At 37.4% G+C, this 27,884-nt stretch overlaps 1 protein-coding gene across 1 annotated transcript; it reads left to right on the plus strand.

Moving 5' to 3' along the window:
* The first annotated feature begins 236 nt into the window (after nucleotides 1–236).
* On the plus strand, nucleotides 237–27,812 carry LOC140147140 (vezatin-like). Its single transcript, XM_072168920.1, has 13 exons — nucleotides 237–395; nucleotides 6,569–6,682; nucleotides 8,563–8,637; nucleotides 9,474–9,655; nucleotides 13,982–14,284; nucleotides 14,774–15,017; nucleotides 15,782–15,847; nucleotides 16,419–16,515; nucleotides 16,981–17,209; nucleotides 17,832–18,034; nucleotides 18,923–19,029; nucleotides 20,009–20,089; nucleotides 26,916–27,812. Exons 1-13 carry the CDS (start codon nucleotides 360–362, stop codon nucleotides 27,459–27,461), a joined length of 2,283 nt encoding a protein of 760 aa, XP_072025021.1. The 5' UTR covers nucleotides 237–359; the 3' UTR covers nucleotides 27,462–27,812.
* The last annotated feature ends 72 nt before the right edge of the window (nucleotides 27,813–27,884 follow it).

The following is a 27,884-nucleotide window of genomic DNA, read 5'->3' on the forward strand; positions in this document are numbered from 1 at the left end:
TAGGCCTATAGTGTGTTTTTATGTTATTATAGCTGTTATTTGTTAGGTTTTATCGATCCAGTGATCGATGAGCACACATGAGTCACTTCCAAGAGTTTTTGTGGCTATCTAAAACTTGGGGAAATAAAAAACTTTTTTTCCCGGATTCAACTTCTCAAATAATTTGAACCAGGCGGCTCGTCCCAGGTCCATGACGTCATAGCTTCGGTGACGAGCTGTGTATAAAAGTCGTAGATTTTGCAAAATTGAAAGTTTCAGGGTTTGGTAGCACTCCAAAAATCCGGTATTTTCCACGCTACCCAGACTGCTGACGTCTATTTTTCATTTCCAAAGAATCTTGAAGACTACAATAATTTGCCATGGAAACGTCAGATGATGAAGATGTGTTACTGGAGGTAAGCTTAAACCTTAAGAATTTGACCAATTTCAAGGCCTGTCAATCCCATTGTGTCGTGATTGTCAATTATTCATTTATTTGATTTGTAGCTATGTCAGCTGATGTCACACAGAGGTATATATATTTATTTACCAGTCCAAACACAAAGGCTGAATAATTATACTTTAGGTACCAGTATACTTTTTTCTAGGTAACCCAGGCAAACCTTAGTTAACACATTTGACAAAACGTTCAAACCTGACTCGTAGCCTATTGTTATTATAATTTATAAGTGGGATTATTTTTTCCTTCATGATACTATACATGTACTAGCCACCAATTGTTTGTCAATAGATTGTGGCCAATTAACTTGTCCATAAATCAATACCCATATTGAGCAGACCCATGTTAGTAAGACTAGAAGTTTCAAGTACAAGTATAGGTATTATCATTGCAGCTGCAAGGAGTAAATAAATAAATATTTATGAATAAAATATTAAATGAATTTATAAATGAATTCAGTTAGATTTAGATTCAGTTAATAGCTTGAAATATATAAATAAATAAAAGTTAATAAGCAAATAAATGGCCTAAGTAACTATTGATAATAAGAAAAAATAATAATTGTAATTGAATACCAAAAATAATCATAAAGAAACAATACAAGCCCCAATTAAAAACAAATAAATAAATAAAAAAACTAATAAAGAAATAAAGAAATGTATAAATCAATCAATCAATCAATCAATCAATCAATCAATCAATCAATCAATCAATCAATCAATCAATAAATAAATAAAATTATGAAAACATTTTATACCCTTAATATACCCTTTATAACCCGACATTTAAACATCATATTCTGACAACCTTTTATAACCTTTTGCGAATGATGTCGAAAATGTTTTGTGTTTGCTGGGTACATAAATACATACATGTATTAAAACATGTCAAGATAAAATAAATAAATAAAATAAACAATTTTACGAGCAATTTTATTTAGCTCCTGCTTGACTCGACGCCCGGTCCGATGTCAAGTAAATAAACAAATAAACAATTTCGCTCCTGCCTGACTCGACGCCCGGCCCGTGCGATGAGTCAGCTGTCCATCAGAGCTGTTTGCACTGCATGCTGTGTCCTCTATCGATACGATCAATATAACGGTAAATCGTAGAGTCGGCAGTCCTTTAAAACTTTCTGTAAGAGCTCACCTCTTGAAGGGATTATCTTACGAAGACTACTTTATTATAATATGAAAGGATGACATTATAATAACAATAGGCTACTGAGTCAGGTTTGAACGCTTTGTCACATTTGCTAGTCAGTCAAATTCACCGACAATGTCAATGCATATTTACATAAATTTAAAACAACTGGCGAAGAAGGAAACGTACATAAATATATTTTCTATAATTCACTTGACCCAAATATATGATTTTTTATGGTGATAAGTCACTCGCACATGGAATTTTAGAGGGATTTGGATAGCAGTTCCATTAAAAAAAGCTGCTATCATAATGAGACTAAGATCTAGAAACACCCCCGAAATGTCGTTTTGGGGAATTTTGCTAGCTGAAACTTCTTGATGAAAGTCAATCTTTGACAAGATGTAACTTTGCTACGGAAAGTGCTATGAAAAAATGGTTTTCAGTTTTGGCTTTGTTTACTCAGTCAAGGGCTTTAATTTGATATATAAAATGATGCAGTTTGATGGCAAATTTGAATTCACCTAGCATACCTATTTTTTCTGAATGAGTGTGGCATTACCCTGAGTAAAGATAGTCACTTGTGCTGAGCATCAAATTGGTCACTTATCGCTCACTGTTCAAAATGTGACATCTACACCAATTACAGTCCCCGAAACTGTCTACTTTTTAGCCGACATCAATTCCGAAACATTTAGTGATAGTTAAAAATGCGATCCCCAACCCTTTGGTTACACCCATCGAATGTGTGTCATCAGCCCTCAGATCGGCCCTCAGACACACACATACAGGCATAGAGTTCTGCAGTAGCATGTTTTGTTGACATTTTGTGTAATGTTTACATCCATGACAGTTCTAATACCATCATCAGACAACTCAAATACAAAGGATGTCAGTTGGCAACTTTAATGTTATGCAATCAAGTTTACAACACTATCACTCAAGATTACAATGAGCAAAAAGTCACTCAGGTACGCAATTCAAGGACCAATATTGATTACCTGAAGTGGCCTACTGCAAATGACCAGATATAACCTTTCTCATTTTCATGTTATTTTGCAATAACAAAACCATGTTTTCCTTGATTTTGGTATGAAATTGAGCAAATAGAATTAATTGTCATGTCAATTTGGAGTTATTACGGGCAACTAAAACTGATATTAGGTAAGTTTTATATGTTTGGAATCTGTATTGCCTATTCTGAAGGAATTATTGCCATGTAAACAAACCATCCCTTGGCCAATATGGACATGGTGTACAGCTATTCAGTACACTGTTTTCCATGGGTGACTGTAGGAACCCATGGATTCGATCCATGTACCCTTTGGTTACCTTTGGACGAATTTGTCGAAATCTCCGCAGAGTCTCTGTGTCTGAAATTCCCCGGTACAAACATCGAAAATGTCGCAATTCTCAGTTCCGGTGATGATACTATATCCGCATCCGCATCGCTGTTTTCATATATGGTCATTTTCACAGTAAAGGGTGTAACTTTTGATTTTTAGGGTCAAAATTTCAAACCACTTAAATATGTTTCTGTTTACTGTAATCATGCATAGAAGCAACTTAAATTCCAGTAAAATAGTGTTTCAAGGCTTAAACCTTTTGATTTCTGATAAAAAATTTGACATTTCCATAACATTTTGGTTAAAATCTAAAAAAAATGTATTTTACATAAGCTCAGAAAATTATGACATGAAAGCTGGAATACATGTGAAATCCCATTCCAAAGTAAGTCAACAGATATAAGTTAAATTTTATACCATGTTTTGCTATGTTTGTAAAATTTTGCAATTTTGAAAATTTTTAACATCAAGGGTCATTTGCAATGGAAATTTCCCAACCTTAAACATATTTTTTAAGTTTTAATTGGGTTCCTAAAATAATTTAAATGTCTAACTTCATGTACAAATACTACTTGATGAAAGGAACCTCCCAGCCAAGTTTCACAGAAATTGGAGTTATTTTTAGAATTGGCAATTCAAGCGATTTGTGTTTCGGAGGCTTCAGTTAACAACACAGGTGATCATAAAAGTAAAATATTTGGCTAACTACTAGAAGTTGACATGAAAAAATAGGTAAAAATATCACAATTACCAATTTTCATGCTTTGCTTCTAAGTATTGAATTTCAGTTGTGACAAAAATTAAATTATCACAGCAAGTCATTTTTTTTTGTTTCGGAGGCTTCATGTTAACAATGGTTAAACATTGCAGAAGTGTTTTTTTTGAAAACAACACTGTTGGGATCATCTAAGCTGTTATTTTCTTGTGTGTATTGAATCAATGATTCTATGCGGCAGATATTGTAGATTTATAACATGGTAATTTTTTCACCCATTTGTGAAGTATGGTGTTATTTGCATGTGAAGCCTCCGAAACGGGCTTTCTTGGATATCAGTATATTTTTCAAGCATTAACCATAATATCAATTTTTTTTTAAATTTATGACATTCTGCAGATATCATGCAACAATTACAATGCAGATATCAATATGGAACATATCAATTTAGATATGCATAGATGATAATTAAGCTTACTGTTGTTTCGAGGCTTCATTTGTTTCGGAGGCTTCAATTGTTAACGGAAAGTTTGTATTGGGTCCCATTTTCAAACGGTGATATATATCTCCATGATTTAAAAACAAGTGACTTGAGGATCTACTTTGCTACATTTTGATAAATAGATTGGATGAGCTCTCTTATTTATATTTGCCCAAGCTTGCTGAACAGTTTGTTTGGGAGGATTCAAAAAAGTTAACGGAAAATCGGCTCTTTGAAGTCAAGATTTTATAAAATTTTTAAAAGCTTGCAAATCAACTAATTTTTGTTACCCATTTCAAGTTAAGATATCTACTGTTATGAATCAAGAAGAAGTGAAGAAATAACCAAGAATTATGAACCAAAGCTATACCCATTAAGTTTGTTAACAATTGTTAACGGAAAATGAAGCCTCCGAAACGACAAATATCGAAGTCCGGTTCTCAAAAATACAGGGCTGTTCACAATTAAATCTAATGTGGCAGTGTTTACTGAACATATGACCGTACTTTCAGGATAAGAAAAATTATCCATGAACTAACTGAAGAAAACACAGGGTTTTACAAAAATGTTACTATTTTTTACAGTTTTTCAAAATGGCAATATTAGGTACATTTAAGCCTGCTAAAACTGAACGCAGTAACTCCCGAAGATGATTATGCTACCCAAGGTAGCTGCTAACTAGATGACTTATGTGGCCAAAAATCATGAAATTCTGTGGCTTTATTAGAAAACTACGGATCAAAATGTTAAAAATCCAAAGTTACACCCTTTACCGTGAAAATGACCATATGCATATCTCTGACCAATCCGATCCACCGTTTAATAAGCAGCTTGATACTGACATCATATTTGAGGTGACCAGGAGGCAGGAGCTACCATTTTGGTAAACTGAACTCGACTCGTGCGTTCTTTTGGTTCACATAAATCGAACAAAATTTTCAATAACGGGTAATAGTATGATTTCAATTTTTATTAATGAAGTTACTTGTAGTTTTGAGGAATGACAAAGTTGTTTTTGGAAACTTAGATGTTTGTTTCAACTGATGATGTAGGATCGCAAGGTGAGTGAATTCGTGAAGAGATTTGCTTGTTTGAGCGATAGTAGGATACGGGATGTAGGCTAGTCCTCTGTGTTTGACCGGCTCCGACGCCTCAATTCACGACGTCTCAATTGCATTACCTGCTTACCAGACAGCAATACTGCGTATTGCTGTATGGAACCAGATATAAGTGTGGCATGAGGTACAGCCTGTAATACCTTTTTTAGGTATCACAGGAAAACCTCTTAGTTAACACATTTGCTAGTCAGCGAAATTCGCTGAGACCGGGGCCCAAACACAAAGCATATTTACATAGAAATTTCAATTTTTTATTCGAGAATAGGTCGGTGAAGGAAACCTACATAAATATGTTTTCTATACTTCACTTGACCCAAATATATGATTTTTTATGGTGATAGTCAAGTTGCACATGGAATTTTAGAGGATTTTGATAGCAGTTCCATTAAAAAAAAGCTGCTATCGCCATGAGACTAAGATCTAGAAACACCCCCGAAAAGCCGTTTTGGGGAATTTTGCTAGCTGAATCTTTTTGATGAAAGTCAATCTTTGACAAGATGTAACTTTGTTACGGAAAGTGCTATGACAAAAATGTTTTCAGTTTTGGCTTTCTTTACTCAAGGGCTTTAATTTGACATGTAAAATGATGCAGTTTGATGGCAAATTTGAATTCACCTAGCATACCTACCGTACCTTTTTCTGAATGAGTGTGGCATCTCGAGGGCGAGATGGCTGAGCGGTTAAGGCGTCAACTGCGCTGTCAGCCGGGACTGGAGAATACGATCGGTGAGGGTTTGAGCCTTGGGCTTGCCTTAGGTGAGAATTATCTTCCTCTCCCTATTATCCTCTCCCAAAATGTTCCTATAAGGTCGGAAATCCTACAATTGTGATCAGTTACTTCACAGTCTCACAGCATAAAATTGCGGAATTTCTTCTCACCACCACACACTGCTTAGCACGTGCAGATATAGGTATAGTGTGTGTGCGACATGTTGTGGTTCGGAAGTCATGTAAAGCTGTTGGTTCCGTGTTGAGGAAGAGTAAAACCCTGTGCACGTTAAGTGTCAGGGCTATTCGCAAAGAGAAGGGGGACCATCCCCGGTTCTTGTCTGCAATCAATCCTAGGTTCCAGGATCGTACATGTACATACAATGTAGGTAAACTGCACGTAAAGCCAGGTGCTTTGATACTCAATCAGTTGAGGCAAGCACGTATATGGTGGAAGGAAAGGAAAGAATACACACAAAAGGGTGATATTTGTAGGTTTACACAAAAAATTGATTTTACAATCTAAATGCATGATTATGGATTTTATTGTATTAAAAAAATGCAGTTTCCAAATCATGATCATATTAAACTTCTTTCTTTTCCCCCTTTTTTTACATAGAATTCTCCTCTGTACGACTACCTGAAGGAGGCCTGTCCAGATGAAAACTTTCTTACCTGTCAAACAACCTCTACCCATGAGCAACTTGAAGATTCTGATGTGACATCAGTCAAGGTGATGTTTTTGTGGTCCTGTGCATGTTTTTCATTTGATGTTTCGTTTTTGCAGTCCTTTACAGAGTTCTGTTACCATGGCTACTTGCACCCTTTTTTTTGGCATGAATGGCCAAAGTATTAAAAAATTGTCTAAAATTATCATCTACTTCAGCACACTATAAATTGCACTGCATTCTACATGTAGGGGGAAGATGTTGTGAATTGCACTGTCAGGTCAAGAAAAAAAAATTGTGTTGGCCTTACCCGAACAACTGGATCTTTGCAAAATCAGGAAAAGTTAGAAAATGTGAAGAAAAAGTGAAAATGTCAAAATTTGATCAATTATGTAATCAGGTTCTTTATAGTTTAAAAAATATTGTGCTCTCATTGTAGGTTTAATAGTAGTCTTGATCCTGGTTTATGCTCCTTCATCTAGAAACAAACCATCCGGTGACGAGCTTGAAATAACAATCGCTGATTGTTTGTAAATTTCCAAAATGTTTTCAATTGGTTATGAAACAATGGGACTGCGGAATGTGACTTGTGTACATGTAGGAGTGACTCTTAACAATATACTGTACAAACTTGAACACCGCACAGTGTCGACACCCTGTATTATAAATATAAACTTAATACTCCGTTGGTGAGTGACGGGCGATTGGTATTTCACCGAACGCAAGAAAAGGAGTCCTATCTGATTGGCTAGAAATCGATCGCTCAGTGGTGAAGTACAAACACAAAATGGAGAGATGTATTCAATTCGATTGAAATCAATATTCTATTATTGACGCAGATAAAGATTAAAGTGGCATAGTGTGTCGATATGTACATTGTGTTCCTTTATATATAATTGTAATTCTCAAACAGTTGAATATATCACAATTTTGATGAACGATTTCAAAATTGTTATGGATAAAATGCAGTAAAATATATCCACAGCAAACAGCAATCCCCGCTAATTAGTGTATTGCATTTCCAGTTAGTGTATTGGAAACAAAACCTGGGTTTTACCTGACAACAAATCAAATTTTCTTGTAATGGCAATATCATATGGGGTACTGATCATGCGCAAATCGTAAAAACGTAGAATAGAAACTCTGTGGCAGGCTCTGTGGTATCTCATATCGTGTAAATGGTATGCTTAGCCTGAGTCACTCGGCCTATCTCGAACAAAATCGCCATGCGTAGCTGTTGAAAAACGAGAGGATTCGCCGTATTATCACGGCAATTTTTGACATGAAGATATAGGGATGATGACGCTGTGCACAGTAATGTAGGTACAATGTGTGCAATAGTTACAATAGGACTAGACTAAGGTTGGCGGTCACTGAGGCGCCATTGACTTTCATGTCATAGAAGCTGCAACGCAAAGTCGCATGCATTGTGTGGATTTATATCACGCATCGACCATTGGCCACTGAAAGCTGTAGTTGATTGACGGCCAATTCAACTCATAAATTTTTGGTGATGAAAGAGCACAAACCAGCTGGGAACAATAATTTAATGGAAATTGGTGGAGTAAATGAAGAGGAAGAGCAAATAAAACATAAAAAAATACTACCTAATCATATCCAAAATGTGAAGGCAAAACACTTTTAAATTTATTTTTTGGCCTACTAATTTGTAATTTGGAGCTACATTTGTAAGTGCTCTAGCCATGTGTAATAGACAATCCAATCCATGTTTGGCAAAAAGTGCACTGATAATTATTGTTTTAAAAACCAAATTGGATATACCATTTTTATATGAATTTTGTTGAAGCAAGCCAAATGCTGTGTCTAGATCAAGATATTGCCTAGAAGGTAAGATTGAGAATAATCGGGATATTGTACAATTATTGCCAATTATTATAACCACTGCTTGGATTTTTACTATTTTCACTATTTCAAATTCTTACAGGCTGAAGATGGAGAACTGGAATCAGGATGGTTTACCAGACTGAAGGATTATAGACAACAGGATTCACAGATTGTGGTAAGGCCTAAAAAAAATTGTTTGATTGGCGTAACCAGACCGACCCTAAAAATAGCCCCGACCCAAGCCTTTTTTTCTTTAAAATATTTTAAAAATTTAAAAAAATTAAATTAAAAAAAAAAAAGAAAGAAAAAAAAAAGTTCCAAGGCATTTATCATACACAATTAACAGCTTAAAATAAAAATAAAAAATTTGTATGTATTCATAAACAAATCTTTTAATCTCTGTTCTTTAAAGTTTGTTCAGCGATAGGTGAAAGAAATTTGACTCATAACATCTTGTATTGATATAGAATGGCATGCAGTTGGGCGTAGCATTTATGCTAGTTGTGCATTGCATAATGCATTACTGGCGCACACTTATGTTAATTAACACGAGCGTACGTTGGGACTTTATTGATGCACACAGTAACAAATTGCTACAAAAACTTTTTGCCTATTATAAGCCAAACAAACTTTAGTATATCTCTTAAATCTGTCTGATTAAAAATATTTATATTTTTTGACTAAGGCTGGGATATTTAGGCAGACTCTTGAATTTCTGGCTCAGGTTACACAAAGGTCATTATTTAATCAAGTCTTGCCCTGGCCTCCCATGTATTTTGCTGAAAGTTCAACAACACCAATAAGTTGATAAACTTGGTCCCTAGCCACAAAATCCAATAAGAAGCCAGAGTTCAATGTCAAACTGATCTGTTGTTTAACCTTACAAAATTTTCTATGTGCAGATTTGCACCCCACTTTGAGTTGATCCCTAGCGATATTTATATCATATATTATATATATAGCAGTAGTAGTCTTAATTTAACTTACTTGTCTTTATTTTTTCCCATGAAGGCAGAAACATATCTCCCACAGTACATGTCAGTGATCTTGAACAGCCAGTCCATGTTCACAGAAGATATTCAGATATTACTGATGTACAGTAATGAGAAGGTACCAGATGGTAGTGCTCACAGGGAACTCGCATATCCAGATGGACCAATTGGGAATGGACAAACGTTTCCACAAGTTTTGAGGTAAAAGAATGTTTAGTGTCTCTCCTATTAGCCAATCTAAACAACTGAAAATGGGAAATTTTTATTTTTATTAAAGTGGAATTTTTCATGCCACATTTAGTTTTTTTTGCTTTACAAGCAACTACCACAAATATTAATTTTGTGTATAGATGGAAGCCTACAAAAAGTTGGAAAAACTAGTGTGAGCAGTTCAATATTGGCGCGAAAATTTTTAGAGTTTTTTTACAGTATGAAATCCACAGTATTGGATCATCAGATTGACATTAACACAGGAGCTTACAAATTTAAAGATGTGGTTCAGCACAATGTAGTACTTACAGATCACACACTACAGTCCAACCTCTTTTATCCGGCCATGATGGGACCAAGCATTGTCCGGATAAGTGAAAAATCCTGATAAGTGAATTACATGTAATTCTGCATAGAAAGTTCCAAGGACTGAAATTGTGACAACAAAAGATTGTTTTAACATGGGCTATATAGCACTAGAGTGCTTTATGCAACATAGATATGTCATTCTAAGCATTCAGAGCATGGAATTTAGGTGTTAAATCATCAAAAACATGTTTTCCTGTGAAAATTTCACAGCCGGATAACAGAGAGATCCATATAAAAGAGGTCTGGATAAGAGAGGTTGGAGTGTATTTAGGAATCAAAATTTGGTGCATGGTGAGACATTCTTATCTTGGTGTATGCTATTTTCCAGTGAGAGATGCACAAACTTGACAGAATCCAAACTTTCTTGATCTCATCAGAGCATGTCAGAGATGCCTTTGTTATCAAACTAATAATTGCTGGAGCCTGAATTTGCTGTCAATCCTTTCATCTGTACATACCATGCAATGTGGGCATGTTGCCTATGGGGTCGACGCCAAGTCAGGTTTGCGTGAGCGAACTAAAAAAAACCACAAATAGCGCAAGCATACACAAAAGAAACTTTGGGCGTAAGATGAGCTATGGTGCCAGGTCTGAACGCTGTACCGGCATCAGCTGAATTCTAGTCCGCTTAGAGAGCACAGGCATGGAATATTCCAATCTATGTGTTTTTAATCTTATGCATCTGTGGGCAATTCCACGGTAACTCGTGCTACACTTTATGGCGTCCTTTTACATACTTTGTGCTCCAGCTTTTAAATTGATTTGATTGGAATCTATATTTTTTGTATTTTAATACCCAACATTCAAGGCTAGATCCTCATAGTATTGCTAATTCAGGATATCAACTTTTGTATGTATGGGACAGCTGTAAAATCGGTAACTTCGTGCTACTGAGCAGAGGACATGCTTAAAAATCACTCATTTTTATTTTGATGGTGTGCTAAAACAAAAAACACTAAAGCCTTATTGATTATATGATAAGTAATTGCTATAATAAGGTTTGTTTTGGTATACCTTAAAAAGTTGTGCCCCTCATAGTTTTACATTGACTGGCAAAAAACATGGTAACTCGTGCTACGGTAACTTGTGCTACAGTTTGTCCGGCCATATATAAAATGGTATCGTTCATCTAAATGTCATTTTTTTTTATAACAATTCCTCAACAACTGGTGTAATGATCAAATAACTCAATCTATGTACAAATAACCCCCAAATAACCCATCTATGTACAAATAACACTATTCAGTGTATGTACCAGCATACAATGTACCACACACATTACATACAAACATCCCAGCCTTACATACGCCTTGCTTGATCCTGTTTGGATATTTTATTCTAGGGCTTAAATTTAAACAGTTAAATTGAACAGTCAACAATTGATAAAACTTTTACTTCCATGTTATTTGACTCTAAATTCCCTCACAAAACTTGTAATGTTCATGGTTATTTGCTCTGTAAGTTTTTTAAAAATTGCTTTCTGAGTTCTAGAATGTTTGGTCATCTTTTGGTTGAGACCATTTCCTGCTTGGTGCAAATACTCTAGTTTGCCCGATTTCAATCACTTCACTAAGCTGGAAAATGAGCCTCATTACACTCAACAACAAACCAATTTCCAATACAAATCTCAGAACTATACAAATCTCAGTATCAACAATGTTGTTTGTTTTATTTCTTCTTTTGCCTCGGTTACTCATTCAGTGGATGTTTTAAGGTATCCTCTGTTCTTCCATGAGGCCAATATTAATTGATTGGTTCTTAGGCTAGATCCTAGGGGGTGGAGGGCTAAAAATTTTGGTTGCATCATTTTGACCAGGTATTGATAGTGGGATATATGCTAAATAGCATGTTTTTTTAGAGAGACTGTACAATGTAAAGTCTTTGAGCTTTTACAAAAAAAAAGGACTTTATTGGTGTGTGCAAAAATTTGGTATAAATAAATTTACACTATTTTGGCACATGATCGGGTCGAAACTGGCTCCTTGAATCTTATCTCTATCTTTGCCTTCCATATTTTTACTTTAATTTTCCTGCGACAGGAGGTCACTTTTCTCTTTAATTTTTGGCCCCCACACATGTGTGGTTGCCTGGTTGTTTGTTTCTTTCTTTCTTTGTTTGGCTGTCCGGGTGGAAGCAAATTCATTAATCCACTGTACAGCTCCAACACAATAACTACAAACTTGGTACCGGTATGGTGATAGAATAACGGTGGTTTGATGTGCTGTGTAGTTTTGTGTTATGTTATTTGCATATTTATGAATATTAATGAGCTTTACAAATTTTGCCTACATTTTCATTAATCCACTTTGCAGCATTACATTTGTATAAACACAATAACCAATCAACTTCAAACTTGGTTTGGTTGGATATGGTGGCCTGATGTGCTGTATAATTTTGTGTCATGTTATTTGCATATTTATGAATATTAATGAGCTTATTTGCATATTGCATATTATTTTTTATTTACAAACCTTTGTTATTTACACACTTTTGTGTGTGTGTGTGTATGGGCACCTTAATTACCAACTGCATAATTCTAGTTTGTCATGGGGCAGGCTTCCCCCCCCCCCCCCACTGGCTACACTGCTGCTAGAAAGCTGTTACCAATATCATGGTCACATATAAATGCATATTCATGTAGTTGGGAGATCCTCTATTGCTGCCAAGTGGTAGATTTTGCATTACCTTTGCTGGTACAGGGGGAAGTGGGCTATGGTAACTCGTACTACATCGGTAACTCGTGCTACTGGTAACTCGTGCTACAGTTTTAAATGGGTCATTATTATGTGATGGATAGTGTTTTGTATATTAATTTCTTATTTTTACTCAAGGCACTACTAGTAGAAGGAAAATAATAAGTGGCATCAATTAAATTGCCAACATTTTGAAAATATATAAAAAAATGCATCTTTCGGTAACTCGTGCTACGCCATATTTAGTGCTATGAATACGCAATGAAAGAAAAAAAAATAGTTACCAATACCATGGTCACATATAAATGCATATTCATGTAGTTGGGAGATCCTCTATTGCTGCCAAGTGGTAGATTTTGCATTACCTTTGCTGGTACAGGGGGAAGTGGGCTATGGTAACTCGTGCTACATCGGTAACTCGTGCTACTGGTAACTCGTGCTACAGTTTTTAACGGGTCATTATTATGTGATGGATAGTGTTTTGTATATTAATTTCTTATTTTTACTCAAGGCACTACTAGTAGAAGGAAAATAATAAGTGGCATCAATTACATTGTCAACATTTTGAAAATACATAAAAAATGCATCTTTTCGGTAACTCGTGCTTTACGCCATATTTAGTGCTATGAAAACGCAAATGAAAGAAAAAAAAAAATTAGTGGGGATTATTTAAAATGTGTTGGATGTTTCTTGAAGACCATATTTCAGAGATATAAAATGTATCAAATTTAAAAGAAAAGTGCCCATGTTTAATAAAATAGGCCCACTTGGAAAATATCTAAGTTGAACAGGAGTTTTTCACTTAAAATACACTCTCCAAAGAAAAAAAAAAAAAAAAACCAAAATGTTAGAAAAATGCCGAAAAAAGTTTATAACTTGAACCTTACATCTGTTTGGAATAATATAAAAGTTAAAAGAAATATATATTGGCAATTTCATTTTTTTGAGTCATGTCCACTTTTGCTTGGAATTGCCCCTGTATAGTTTGAATCAAAGTGCCGGTTGCAGTGAACTATGCATTCAATCACACACCAGAGGAAAACACAATTATTTTGGAAGCCAAAAACAGTACCTTGATTTCAAAAAAAAAAAAATTTCCAAACAATTTTTTGAAAATTTTGCTTTTTTCAACAACAAAAAATGCAATTGTATCCAAAAATCACAATTGCAGCTGCAAAACCCTGAACTGGGATTTTTATCCAGTCCGTACACTAAATTGCGTGTCCTCCTATCTTGTTTCATCTTCTGATTGCAGTACATTTGGTCTGTTTGCAACGCTAGTGGGCCTCTGTGTCGGTGGATACAGGGCTGCATCATTGGAGAGTGACATCACCTCATTTCAAATCATCACATGGCTGGTACTATTAGTCCTATGTCTGGTGAATTCTACCCTCTATGGCAGTGCATGGTGGGTAAACAACCTCTTACACAGACAGCACAAGGACAATATGAAGCTATTAGATTCATTGGTGACGCTTCATGACAAGTATGGGAGCTTGCTGAGGAAGTGCATCAGATATGTGCAAGAGATTGAAGTCATCAGCAGAGGTTTTACATTGTAAGTAGTTTGTATTGTTAGCTTCTTATGTCTTGTGTCATTTATAATATTGATAACCCTGACACTGAACGCTGCTTTCTGCTATCAGAAGTTAAAGAAGAAGCAAAAAAGAAGAGAGAAGATGAACAAAGAAGTGAATTGGTACCCTGGGATTCGAACCTCAGACCCCTTGTGTGCCAAGCACACAATCACCGAGCAATGCCACTGGGGTTTCGCTGGCCCGGTCAGTGATTCTGTGAGCATATAGCACTTAAGGTGATTGCATCATGGGATTCATGCATGCACAGTGGTTATCCTTGTGGTATTTTGTGATCTTTAGCCATGTTAGGTTTAATATGCAAGTTTCACATGCAAACAACGTCTTGGTGTTTAAAGAAGCAGCAATGAGATTACTGCAACAAACAAAACTTAAACAGAAGTAGATGGAACAAAGAGCTATCTGTCCACTTTTAAATCATTTTCATATTATATATTGATTATAATTTTCAGAGCTACACCATTCACTCCAGCAGCACAGCTAGATGGCCTGGACAATCTCCTCGCTGAGCAACAGTGTCCTCTGCTTCGAGAAGTGTGCTTCCAGACATGCAAAGAACAGATCTTCGGGTTGAGAGAGGCAACAATGAGGTTACTGCAGCATACCAGACTTCAACCTGAAGTAGATGGAGCAACAACCTATCTGGCCAAGATGGATTTGGACAAAATTATTCCATCACCATCTCTTAAGTCACAGGTATGAAAGGTCTATTGGCTTGTGTTCACACATTACTTGAACTAACGTTCAACAAGGCAGAAATTTACTTGTGTAAAATCAATTTATATCACACTGAACCTTCAGGAATGAAAAACGTATTGAATACTGTGTTATTTGTAGTAATCGCATTTAGGGCGTGGAATTGTTAAGAAAGATGGATGTTTATTGGAAACATATTTAATTAAAACAGCTTAAAAATCACCGACAATAATGAAGTATAACTCGTTTCTGGGCTCAAATTCGTGATGGTGGTGCAAATAGCATCTATAAATGCAATTTTATACAAGGATGTTACTTAATTCTGCTATAATTTGGCAATGAACTGGATGGAAGTGTAAGTAAGAATAGGTTTTGACCATGCAATTTTGCGATCGTAATGGCCAGCAATTTGTCGGTTTTGAACCTATTCACATGATACGGCATAGAAGTTTCTTCTGTATTTTGGTCACATTTGATTGCAAAAATAATGTTTTAATAGGGCAGGGATTTATTAGGAACTATGGGGTATTCAGTATAATAAAATCATCTGTTGGCAGCCTTAACTTTTTCATGTTCAATGATGTCAGAAAAGTTAAATAATGAAACTGTTACATCCTACTAGAACAAGCAGTACCAGGTTAGTCAAAATTTACATGTGGACTAGTCACCTACTAAAAAGGCGAAGTCATTCAATTCTACTAGAAACCTGTTATTGTAATGTCTACATGACCTAATCAGTATTCTAATGATATGTTTAACTTTAGGATTCATATTCAGATGATTGGGATGTTTTGGGTGCACCTACCACCAGACCTCTGGCTGTTTTGAAGGTAAGGCATGTTGGTTTATTTTGCAAGTCATTTCAGGCACATTTTACTATTAATGTGACAGTTAAGTCTTGGTTGCTTTCTCACACTGCACACACACTGGACTCTTTGTGATGCAATGCACCTTGTAATTTGCGACCTTACATTAAAACAGTGGTCATAAATGCGCAACTATGACATTTTTAATAATGGTGAGCCCAAAGAACAAAACTAATCTTGATGAGGGTGACGTTAAAAAACGTTGATCAACAAGCCTCTGCACACTTTACAGGTTGTCGCTGACCACTATAGTGCGCTGCGCACAGGCACAATGTCTAGACGTTGATCTACAAGCCTCAGCACACTTTACAGGAAGTTGCTGACCACTATGGCCTTATGAAAGCTTTTCCAGTGCAAAGTCGTTTTGGTCATAGTCTTTGTCCATGCTTAGTGCCTTGTATAAGGTACTTCAAAGGTTATATGATAATTACAACACATCTGGTTTTCACCACTATGAACAAACCACAATGATTAAATAAACCACAATGATTATGACAAATTTACATATTTGATGAAATAATTTTGTTTCATTTAGGTGATGTACGATCTGTATGTTGAGTTGAAATCTGAATTTCTTCGGAGACTTATGCTGTGCTTGTGCCCTGATGCTATACAAGCCAGTGAGAAATTAGGTAGGTACATATCCTTATGATGACATTCAGGGTTGTAGCTACAGTGGGCGGTGGTGGGAGCCACCACTCAGCTGCAATTTTAGCACTGGAGCCCACCACTCAGAGGCAAAAATTGCATCATTTTACTGAATTAGTCAAGAATTTGGTCCATTTGGCCAAAAATTGCCAAATATGCTAAATTTCCAACAAATGCCACCCAGCACTAAAAGTTTCCTAGCTACATGTACAACCCTGATGACATCAATGGAGGATGGCCAAGCCCGAAAGTATCCCCCCTCCTCCCCCCCCCCAAAAAAAATTGTTTGACCAATTCCTCAAAGACCATAACATATTTGAATTCCTGATACATGATCTTTGTTTTACTTATTGCTACTGTGAGCTAAAAAGGTAAAGATTCCTCAATACTAGAGAACTCTGTGCACTGAGCAGCCACCATACTCATGATAAGTTGGTTGCTTTCAACAGATGCCGGCAGCCTTCACAGGTGGCACACCATCCTGTCAAATATAACAGGCACAAGCCAGAAGATGTTGACCAAGCTTGATCACAGCTACGAATGGCATAAGGAAAGACCTACATCAAGGAGGAGAGACGGCGGTCAGTACAAACCATTGCAGGTCAAGTGGTCTCCGGGCAAGCATCTTGTGACCGCCGTGCACAGTTTGAGATTGCATCTGGACTTTGCTCTCAATGGGTAAGTGCAAAGTTTGAATGTTGGAGAAACAGTTTGATTTAAAGCACAAAATGATAACATTTGGCCAAGTCTGCAACAAGCTTTGATGGATTTTGATGCAGCTTGGACACAGTGACCATTTGGTGTGGTGTCAAGTTCTGTCAACAGATTTGAGGTTAAAGGTTCTTTTGAGAATATTGAAAAATATGTTCAAAATGTACAGAAGTTAATGAATCCTTTGGTTAGCTGGGTTAATGTTTATAATTAATTGTCAAAAGCGTATTAATCGAAGGTAGACCTTAGCCCATGGGGTCAACGATAAATACAGGTGGGTAGCTAACTGAAAGTGGCGCGAAGGAAGGACGCTAGCACAGCGTGCGAAAAGGCTGACAAGTTAAGTGCTTTGTGTATGCTCAGATGACTGCGAGGTTGTTAGGTTCAAACACTGTAACATTCTCAGAGGGCACAGGACGTTTCAATCTGGTTTATTAATCTATGGTCAAATGTCATTTAGGGTTTAAGTCAGGTTACTTTTGATAAAGGGTACATCACTCTATGCAGTCCCAAAATTTAGCAAGAACATTATGTGATGCGTAATTTTTTCATCTACTTGTTATATTATCATGTTCTACTCATATTTTAGGGCAATAACATCTGAGGAGCACATAACAAGTTTATCAGAGGATGTCATCAGTAACCAAGATCAGATGGAGAAAACCTGCAAGATTCTAGAAACACTGTTAGAAGGAGCCAATGAAAAGCTCCAATCCAGTCACAGTTGTTTACAGCAGGCATCTATGGCACTTGCAAAGCTACAAGGGAAGCAATTGAAGAAACAGACTACAGGTAAATTAAATGTATGCAACAGGGCCAGGGTTGCCAAACCCGCGATTTGGTAGCCCAATTGGGCGACTTTTGAAGATTTTTCCCACGACTTTTAACAATTTCCTGTCCCATAGAAACCAATGGTGAAAAAAAAAAGGCGATTTTTCAACTTTAGCTCCCGCGACTTCCGATAGTTTCCTGCCCCATAGAAACCAATGGTAAAGAGAAAAATTGGGCGACTTTTCGATTATTTGACCCGCGATTCGGGCTGAAATATTTTGGCAACCCTGAACAGGGCTAAAAATATGTTGACAATGAACAATCTTGGTGAACATGGTTCTTGCTTACCAGATTGTGAGTTACAGCCATAAGTCAGATCTTGCCCTATGCAAAGATATTTAAAAATTGAAATGTTAGTGGGCCACTTGTGAGCCATATAATAATGACTAATATGGATCACTTGGACAGGTTGATACAGAGTTCAGTATGAGAGCTCTGATGTATAGGGATTTCTTTTCACATAGCTTAAGTGATATGTAAAGGTCTTTCTGTTGTGAAATATATGTCATTTTTCTCTATATCAAGATATTAGCCAGTGACTGTTAGGTCTTTACAGTGCCTTGTGAAAACATCCATTTCTCAAAATTGAAGCCCCCTTTTTTCCATTGTTGAAAATCACCTTATTAGTACAAACGAATCATGCGTACACAATCAAACATTAGTTTGTTTTGCTTTATCCCTTTACATTTAGTGCTATTCTTCAGCAAGTTCAGCTGTAAAAACAGCACAAATCAAACGTTTGATATTATATTTGATGATATATGCTTTGACAGCCTCTTATTCATTTTATTTGAGGGGTAGGAATGTACTGAAATACGTTTTAATCCACAAACACAATTATTATTTCAGGAGACGTGAAAACAGAGCAACAGGTGGAAGCTGATCCTGATGCAGAGTTACCAATGGCTACACTAGTTATGCCAGTAGCACCAGAAGATATGGACTTTGAAGATGTGGTAAGTTTTGTTTGAAAGGGGTAAGGAGTGAGTGAAGGAGATGTGGAATAGAACAAATGAAGGAAGGTGTTAAGGCGGTACTACACCCCTGCCCAATTTTGTGCCTATTTTTGCATTTTTCTCAAATTATAGAGCATTGGTGACAAGTAAGATATGTATATTATAGGGCAAGAACTACAACTACTGCACTGGAAATTTTATTTCAGCACAGACAACAGTTGAGTTATAGTCAAAAATGAGGGAAAACCAATATTTGATCAATAAATCAATAACTACTTGCCTTTCAGTGCAGTAGTTGTAGTCCTTGCCCCTATAATATACATATCTCACCAATGCGCTATAATTTTGGAAAAAATGCAAAAAATAGGCACAAAGTTGGCCAGGGGTGTAGTACCCCCTTAAAGGGGAGAGGAAGATGGAAAATTGGGAGGTATTGATGAGGAAGATGGAGAGAAAGCAAGTTTCATTATGAAGGAGGTGTCAGCATTGAGGGAGAAAGTGATAGAGGAGAGAAAATAGGGGAATTGGGAAGAGTGAGGGCTAGTTTCATTATGAAGTTGAAGGACTGAGGGAGAAAGATTGAGAGAGAGGAGTACAAACTTCGATTGAGAAAGAAAAAGGGGATGGGACTGAGGGAGAGCAGAGAGAGAGAGAGAGAGAGCTTTTAAAATGAGGGAAATTCAATTTTGTATAGATATTGTATGTAAAATTTCAATGTTATAATTTGTTTCCCTCAGACTTAAATCATTTCTTTCTCAATAGAGGGGCTCATTGATTCCACACTATGCATGGGTTCTGTGCTGCTGCATGGACAATATCAATAATACTTCCCTTGATTTTGTCCCCTGTTTTGGGCAATGGTAGAGGTCCAATGCTCTCTAACCTCTTCTCCAAATTTGTATGTTTGGAAAACACTGTAAGTGTCTTGGAAGACTTAAAAGCTATATACTTCAGTGATACTCTTCTTACTCATATCCAGGTTTATGAGGCCGATATGGCTGATGAGGATCACTGCGCAGCAGATCAAGATTTGGATTCCGATTGGCTTTTGGAAGAAAAGGTATGTAGATTTCAGTACATTTACTTTTCAATATTTCCTTTTATGTACAGTGTTGAATAGGAATCACAAACAGATATGGAGATGACGCGCTTCCACTGATAACAGCATGCTCAGTGTTAGAAATTTAAAAACATTCCTTAAAACATTGTCTACAAGCATATAGACTGTTTTTGATGAACGCTTAATTGATACGATACATGCGTAAATATGCCAATACAATAGATTGGTCTTACAGTAATACTTGTTTGTATAGTATGCTTGTATCGGTAATTTATTTACTTACTCTAAAACATTCTATATGCTTCTAGACGAGGTTGTACTGTAGTCAGTTACAGTTATTTTGCTATAATTGCACGCACAAATTTGGCATCATGTATGCTATGCAGCTCAGTGCCATTTGAAAATAATTCCTGCTCAATCAAGTGTCTTAAAGGTTTAAGGCATATTCAAATGTATTTAAAAAGGTGTACAAGAAACGCTAAGTTGCACAAAATTTTTGATCGGTGATAACAGTGATGTATTATTTTCTATTAATGTTCTCCTCACTCAAAAACTTGACGCGTTACAGTAAATTGCCACCTGATAGGCTGATATTGAGAGATTGGTATAGACGAATCCAACGAGCCAAGTCATGGTCAGGATTTGGTCAGCCATGACAGGTCCCCGCATGCACCAAACTGGTGTAGTGACTGCCCAATTGGGTGGATTAAAGCCGCTTAGATTCTTTTGTGTTGTACACTGTCATTATTCTTTTGTCTACATGTAACACAGGTGATAGAATGCAGTTTAAAATACCCTCCCAAGGCCGCATCATTTCACATTTTAGGTGAGATGGACCCTGTAATATGTCCGCTCTAATGCATAACATATTAGAGTAATCAGGAGGCTATGAGTCGCATAATATATAAGAATAATCAGGCTATAAAGTCAACGTGGTTTTATCTAAATCGGCCATGTTGGAGAAGCCCGGATGGGCGATACTTTATTAGCTAAGTAACATCGCGGTGTATATGGCTGGGCGGTATTACATAAATCCATATACTATAACATCTCGTTACACCTTTCCTTTCATAATGAAAAGAAGAGAATCCTCCTGTGTTCTCCGTATCAAAACCATAATATTATAATACTGGAAGAGTGTAATACACAAAAGGTATTATGGCACTTGATATTATGAACCAGTGTGAATTCTAGACCTGTGTCATTTTTGACCAATTGTTTTTTAGCAACAATAAACTGTTCAACAGTTAACAATAAACAAAGTTTAACAAACTAACAAGTGTGCTTTTAATTGTCTATAATGTCCTTGTCTCTCCTTTTTAGTTGCACACATACTCCTCTAGATGCTTAGGTGCTCTATGCGTTCTGCTACTACGCCTCAGTGGTTCTGATGGTTGTTTCATTTTCACTGTAGGTTTAGCTTGCGTTTCAGCTGGGTTACTCTGCTGCGTTGTCTAGCGAATCATGCGCGTTGCTGAATGGGAAGTCAGGTTCTGGGGCTTTACAGAATGATTCTTGCGTTTTTTCAGATGCTTGCGGTTTCTGCGGTATCTGTGACTGTCTTCTGTGATGACCTCGTATGACCTGATATTCACTTGGGATTGTACTTTGGCTTTCTCCCACTCAGTATTTCCAGTAGTGGGTCTGATTCTCACTGTATCACCTGCTTTAAGAGGTGCTAATTCTTTGCTACCTCTATTGTAGTAGTGTTCTTGCTTGGCTTTCTGCTTAGCTTTCTTGTCTACTACATTCTCCACTATTTTGGGTTGCAAAAGTTCTTTGCGTGTGGGTAGGTTTGTTTTAGTACGGCGACCAAAAGTCTCTGGTGCGGGCGAGCTTTCTAGCCCTTCAGATGGAGTATTCCTCCAAATTAGTAGACTTAAGTAGATATCTCCATTGTCCTTCTTCGCTTGCTTGAGTAGCTGCTTAGCGATCTTCACCGCTTTTTCTGCTTTACCATTACTTTGGGCATATGTCGGTGAGCTGGTAGAATGTGAAAAACCGTATTCTGAAGCAAACTCAGCAAACTGTTGGGAATTAAATGGAGGACCATTGTCACTAAAGAATCGCTACCGAATACCATGGCTTGCGAAATGTTTCTTTAAGAGTCTTATGATGGCTGTTGCGTCTTTCTTGCCTGTCAATCTGTCTATCTCAAAGTAGTCGGAGAAGTAATCTACGGTGCAGAGATAGTCTTGTCCATTGAGGGTGAATATATCACAAGCAATTTCTTCCCATGGATACTCTGGGATTTTATGTCTTATCATAGGTTCTTTCTGCTGATTTTGGGGGTAAGTGTTACATGTCTCGCATTTGCTGACTATGTGTTTGAGTTCACTAGTCATCCCTGGCCAGTATACAGTCTCTCTTGCGTATCTGATTGTGCTCTGAATCCCTGTATGTGCAGCGTGGAGCTTGTTGCGAATCTTGGGTCTCATGGATGTAGGAATGAAGCAGCGTAATCCTTTGACAATGATCTCGTCGTGAATTGACAGCTCATCACGAATATTGAAATACGGTCTTGCTTCAGGAGTGCATTCATGAGGTTTCTCAGGCCAACCGTGCTGGATGTATCTGATTACATGCGAGAGTTCTGTATCCTGTGCGGTGGCATCTTGCAGTTCCTTGCGTGTGCTCTCTGTCAAATGTAGATAGTCAGCAGTATGAATACTCTCAATATTAGTCTCTGTTTGTGAACGGTCAGTGTTCTCCAAATATGCACGCGAGAGGGTGTCTGCGAGTATGAGCTCTTTTCCTGGCATGTAGCGGTTTCAAAGTCATACTTGTTCATTCTCAGCAGAAGATTCTGTAGGCGTTTGGGTGCAGCGGTCAATGGTTTCTTTGTTATGGATACAAGGGGCTTGTGGTCAGTCCAGAGTATGATGTGGCGTCCATATGTATATTGGTTATTTCTTTCCAGTCCGAATACCTGTGCTAGCAGCTCTTTTTCTTTTTGTGAGTATCTGGTTTCAGCATCAGTGAGCCTTGCGACTGGCATAAGAAACTGGGTGTCCATTTTGCAGAAGAACGAAGCCTAGTCCTTTTTCAGAAGCATCACCTTGTGCTTCTGTAGCGACTGTCGGGTCGAAGTAACTAAGAACCGGTGCTTCTGTCACAAGTCGTTTGATCTGCTCAAGGCAGCGTCATGCTCTGAAGTCCAGTTCAAGGGGTGTCTTTGTGGGTAAGTTCTCTAATGGGAGCGCTAATGTTTGATAAGTCCGGTACAAATTTGGCAAGATATTTCACCATGCCTATGAACCGTTGTACCCGGGCACATCTTGTGGCTTTGGCATCTCATTTATGGCAGTCAGCTTTTTGGGGTCTGGCTTAAGTCCGTTGCTTGTCAGGATATGACCCATGAAGCTGACCTCTTGGCATCTAAGTTCAAGTTTGTCATAGTTCAGAGTTATGTGGCGTTCGCGACAGCGATTTAGGAAACACTCAAGGTTGGCGTCATGATCTCTCTGAGCTTGTTCTAGTGTCTCCCTTTTCCTGTGATTAGAATGTCATCAGCGATCTTGTACAGACCCTGTAGGCCTTCAAGATTTTGGTCTAAAGTTTGTTGGAATACCTCTGGAGCTGGGCTGACACCAAAGGGTAGGCGGTTCCATTTATATCTACCCCATGGAGTCTGAAATGTGGTTAATACTGACGACTCGTCGTCTAGCTCACATTGTAGAAACCCTTCCTTCAGATCCGCTTTTGTGAAGATTTTGACATCGTTTAGTTCTGGTAATATTTCCTCTATGGTTGGCATAGGGTAGTGAGGGCGCTTTAACGCTGTGTTAAGTGGTTTGGGGTCTATGCACAAGCGAATTTTTCCGTTTGGCTTCTCCACGCAAACTAGTGCGGAGACCCATCCCGTTGGGTCTGTGACTTTCTGTATTACCTGTAGTTCAGTCAGTCGGTCTAGCTCGGCTTTGAGCTTGGGTTTTACGGCAATAGGGACCCTGCGTGGTGGTGTTTCTACAGGTGTTACCTCACTATCTGTTTCCAGATGTATTTTACCTGGCATTTTACCAATACTGCAGGTGGTGAAGACGTCTGCATAGGCTGTTTTTACATTTTGTTTTGAATCTAGATTTGTACCAGAGATTCCAACTGTTGCAATGTTCTCATAATGGACAGTGATGAGCTTCATTTGCTCCGCGTGTCGTTTACCAATCAATGGTATGAATCTAGATTCTTTGACCACTAAGAATCTAAGCAAATATTTGCGTCCATTCTTTACATTTGTTATGGGCAACCGACATTTTCCCAATACGGGTACCACCGTCTTATTATACATGGAGAGTTTTGTTTTGCACTTTTTGATTTTTACTCTCCTGGGGATGAATTTCTTTGGGATTACATTACACGTAGCCCCGCAATCCACTTGGGCTTGGATTTCTGTGCCCCTTTGACCTTAAAAGCGCCATTATTTTGTCTGAGCTATCCTGAGAGACGAAATGTACATCAACTTCATCTATACTGAGGGCCTCAACATAATCATATTCAGAGTCACTGTCACTACTCTGATCTGAAGCACTATCTAAAGCATGCGCAGTATGCTTCTTTTCCCTGTGGTATGACCTCCACGGGTTTTTTTACCTTTATAGTTGTGTCTTTCAGTGTTGGTGCACTTTTCTTTGAAGTGATTCAACCTACCACAACTAGTACAAGTCTTGCCATAAGCAGGGCACTTTGCTCTTTGCAATTCGTGTTTACGCCCACACCATTTGCAGTTGTCAATTTCGGATGCACGTGGTGCAGCGAGTTGCCTATGCTTATTGTGCATAGTAGCACGTACCTCTGCTTGTGGCTCTTGTTGATGCCCTTTCATGACTTTCATCTGGTCACTTGTGGCCTCTGCAGCCTGACACATTGTGACGGGTTTTGTCTAACGTGAGGTCGGCCTCTTGTAATAGGCGCTTTAAGTAGGGTGTTGTCTTTGATACCGCATACTATACGGTCCCTAATGAGCTCGTTTAGTAACTCACCATATTCACATGTCGCTGCTAGGGCTCGTAATTTGACAAGATATGCATCAAAGGAATCATCTCCTTGAATGGAGCTATTAAATTTGTATCTCTCATATATTGGATTAGTCTTTCCCACACAGTAGTCCTGCCACAGTTTTAGTATTTTATCCAAGTCTTTTCTATCCCCTCATTCTGGTATGGGAGGTTATTATGAATATCAAGGGCTTCCAGCCCTATGGCTGTGATAAAGGTAGCAACCCTGTACTCTTGCTGTTTATTCTTTAACCCAGTCAAGATTTCATAGCTTGTCCAAAGTTGGTGAAATTTTTTTCAGTTATTTTTCAAATCACCCTGTATGTTGAGATTTTTTGGCAATGGTAACGAAATACGAGCAGCTTGAGCTTGCTCTTGATTTTCTGGTGGTGGCATGTTCCACAAATTTGGTTACCTTGCTAATATTAAATACAACACACTAAAATTTAAGGCCTTGAAAATCACCAAATTGCATAAACTTCCAATATTAGGGCGCTTTACCTGTTCAAATTTACACGAACTGCTGGCATATATGTTTTCAAATATTACAAAAGTGCACAGCTTTTATGGTTTAAATTCATACGTATAATGATACATAACATACACTGATACATATGATATGGTACTCACAATGGTACGCAGTTTTACATTATATACAACACAGCAATATCAAATCAAATATTTGTGCAACTGTTTTCTATACGCTCTCAATGGACGTAAACATTGAATACGAAAACGTTTGCACGAAAAAAAAAAAAAAAAGAAGTCTTAAAACATGCTTGTTACATTACATCAAGCATGAGAATGGCTACCTACAGTACTACAGTTTCAACTCATGTTACATATTTTTAAAGCATGAATAGTGTTTTACCAATACTGCAGTTGGTGCACGCTTAATTTAATATTTAAGCTCGATAGTTTGCAAACAAATTCACTTTATTTAAGCTAAATCAATGTCTTAATGAAGGTACACCATTAAAGCAGCCTAAGAAACCTTTCTGACATTAAGCTGCATTTTAATATAACATTATATATGCAAGTGACACTAGCAAACACATCTTATTTTTCCACACATTTTTGCCTGATCCAAACTTTTGAACGATCTTTGAACACTTTAATACAAGTTACAAAGCTTATAGTTCCTAAACTACACTACCCTTGGACGCATACACTAGCCTATGCAAACAGATCAACGATCTTGATAGTCGTTTCGATCAACTAGCATTTATAATTTATCGAGTGTATGACTGAGCGTCGAGTGTGCCGAATTCGGAGTCGCTGAAAATCGCGAGAGCTCATACACACCCTAATTAGCGATTATAACTCTGATCTTGGCGAATGAGTTCGATCTGATGACACCATGTAATATGTCCGCTCTAATGCATAACATATTAGAGTAATCAGGAGGCTAATCCATATACTATAACATCTCGTTACAGACCCGACAGGGACCCAACTTTGGCAGCCATTGAGGAGTAGGAATGCGTGAAATTGGATTCGTCTATATTATGTACCTGTATTCAAAACACTTGAAAAATCACAACTTTTTCAGTCGTTTTCTGTTACATTTTGCTGCCTCCTTCTGTGTATAGATAGAGTGAAACCATTTTCATTTTGAAAGCCCATGGGTGACATTTTTATAAGATTGAAAATTCACACAATAAAAATTCCAATATTTAATAATCGATTCCAAGGACTGCATCTAGTTCGGTATAAACATTATGGGAGCAATTATCAAACTGTCTGCAATTTCCACATTGTTGATGTTCTTGACATGTTTTTTGTATACTTCATGTTTCTTTCATCATTTCTTTTGTATTTTGATTGTATAGGCCAGGAGAAGACAAGAGGCTGAAGAAACTAAACATTTACTTCAAGAACTACATACAGTGCTAGGTCAAAGGTCAAAAGAAAGAGAACGGAGACAGCTTTCTCGTACAGGCCAGGCTGGTGAAAGTCAGTCTAGCCCTGCTGAGACACCTAACACTGAAGGTGTTGATGAGAGAACTAAAGAATCGCTAGAAAATATTGAAAATAAACAAGCATCACCAGATGAGGCAGAAATTACTAGCAAAAATTCTGACAGTAGTATTGATGATAGACTATGCAATGAAGATCTTGATGAAAGTAGAACTAGTGAGAGTGATTCCAGGACTTCCAAAAACGGTGATGAGAAATCGGTGTCAGAGGATCCTGAGAAGCCAATCCCACGTCCTTCCCACCGACCATTTGGACTTCCTCCGCCTCGTATGGGACTGCCGTTCATGACGTCCGTTGCGGTGGAAGCAGTAATGAAATCAAAATTACGTGGCGCTTTGACGGAGGAAACGTTTGGGCAAGACGAGGATTCGGTCTCAGATGAAGAAGATGAGGATTGACGATTCATCAGAGGAGGATATGTTGGTTAAAGGTATCACTTTGAAATATCAGTGCAGGGTTAGAATTTTGTTGAAAAGTGCAAATAAATTTTTCAGGAATTGTTCAAGTATCTACCATGTAGATGTAAATTATTTATGAGAATTCACTTTGATTGTTATAAATCAAATGTGGGAAAATCTTTGCAAGAATGGAATCAAGAATTCTTGCCCAAATTTGAACCTTGCAGTGGTATGGAACTCATCCAGAAATTGAATGGACAACACTTGTACATACTGTTACGTCATGCAGGTTATCCTAATTTATTTATGTATTTACAAAATTCCATGAATATGTACTGGTTTCAATGAGGAATAGAGGAAAATTATGTGTATTTGTTTTTGTGGTTGACAATGTATTTTGTTATAGTGAAGGACATCTATGAT

Source organism: Amphiura filiformis, chromosome 3 (genome assembly GCF_039555335.1).
Source record: "Amphiura filiformis chromosome 3, Afil_fr2py, whole genome shotgun sequence".
Classification (NCBI taxonomy): Eukaryota; Metazoa; Echinodermata; class Ophiuroidea; order Amphilepidida; family Amphiuridae; genus Amphiura; species Amphiura filiformis.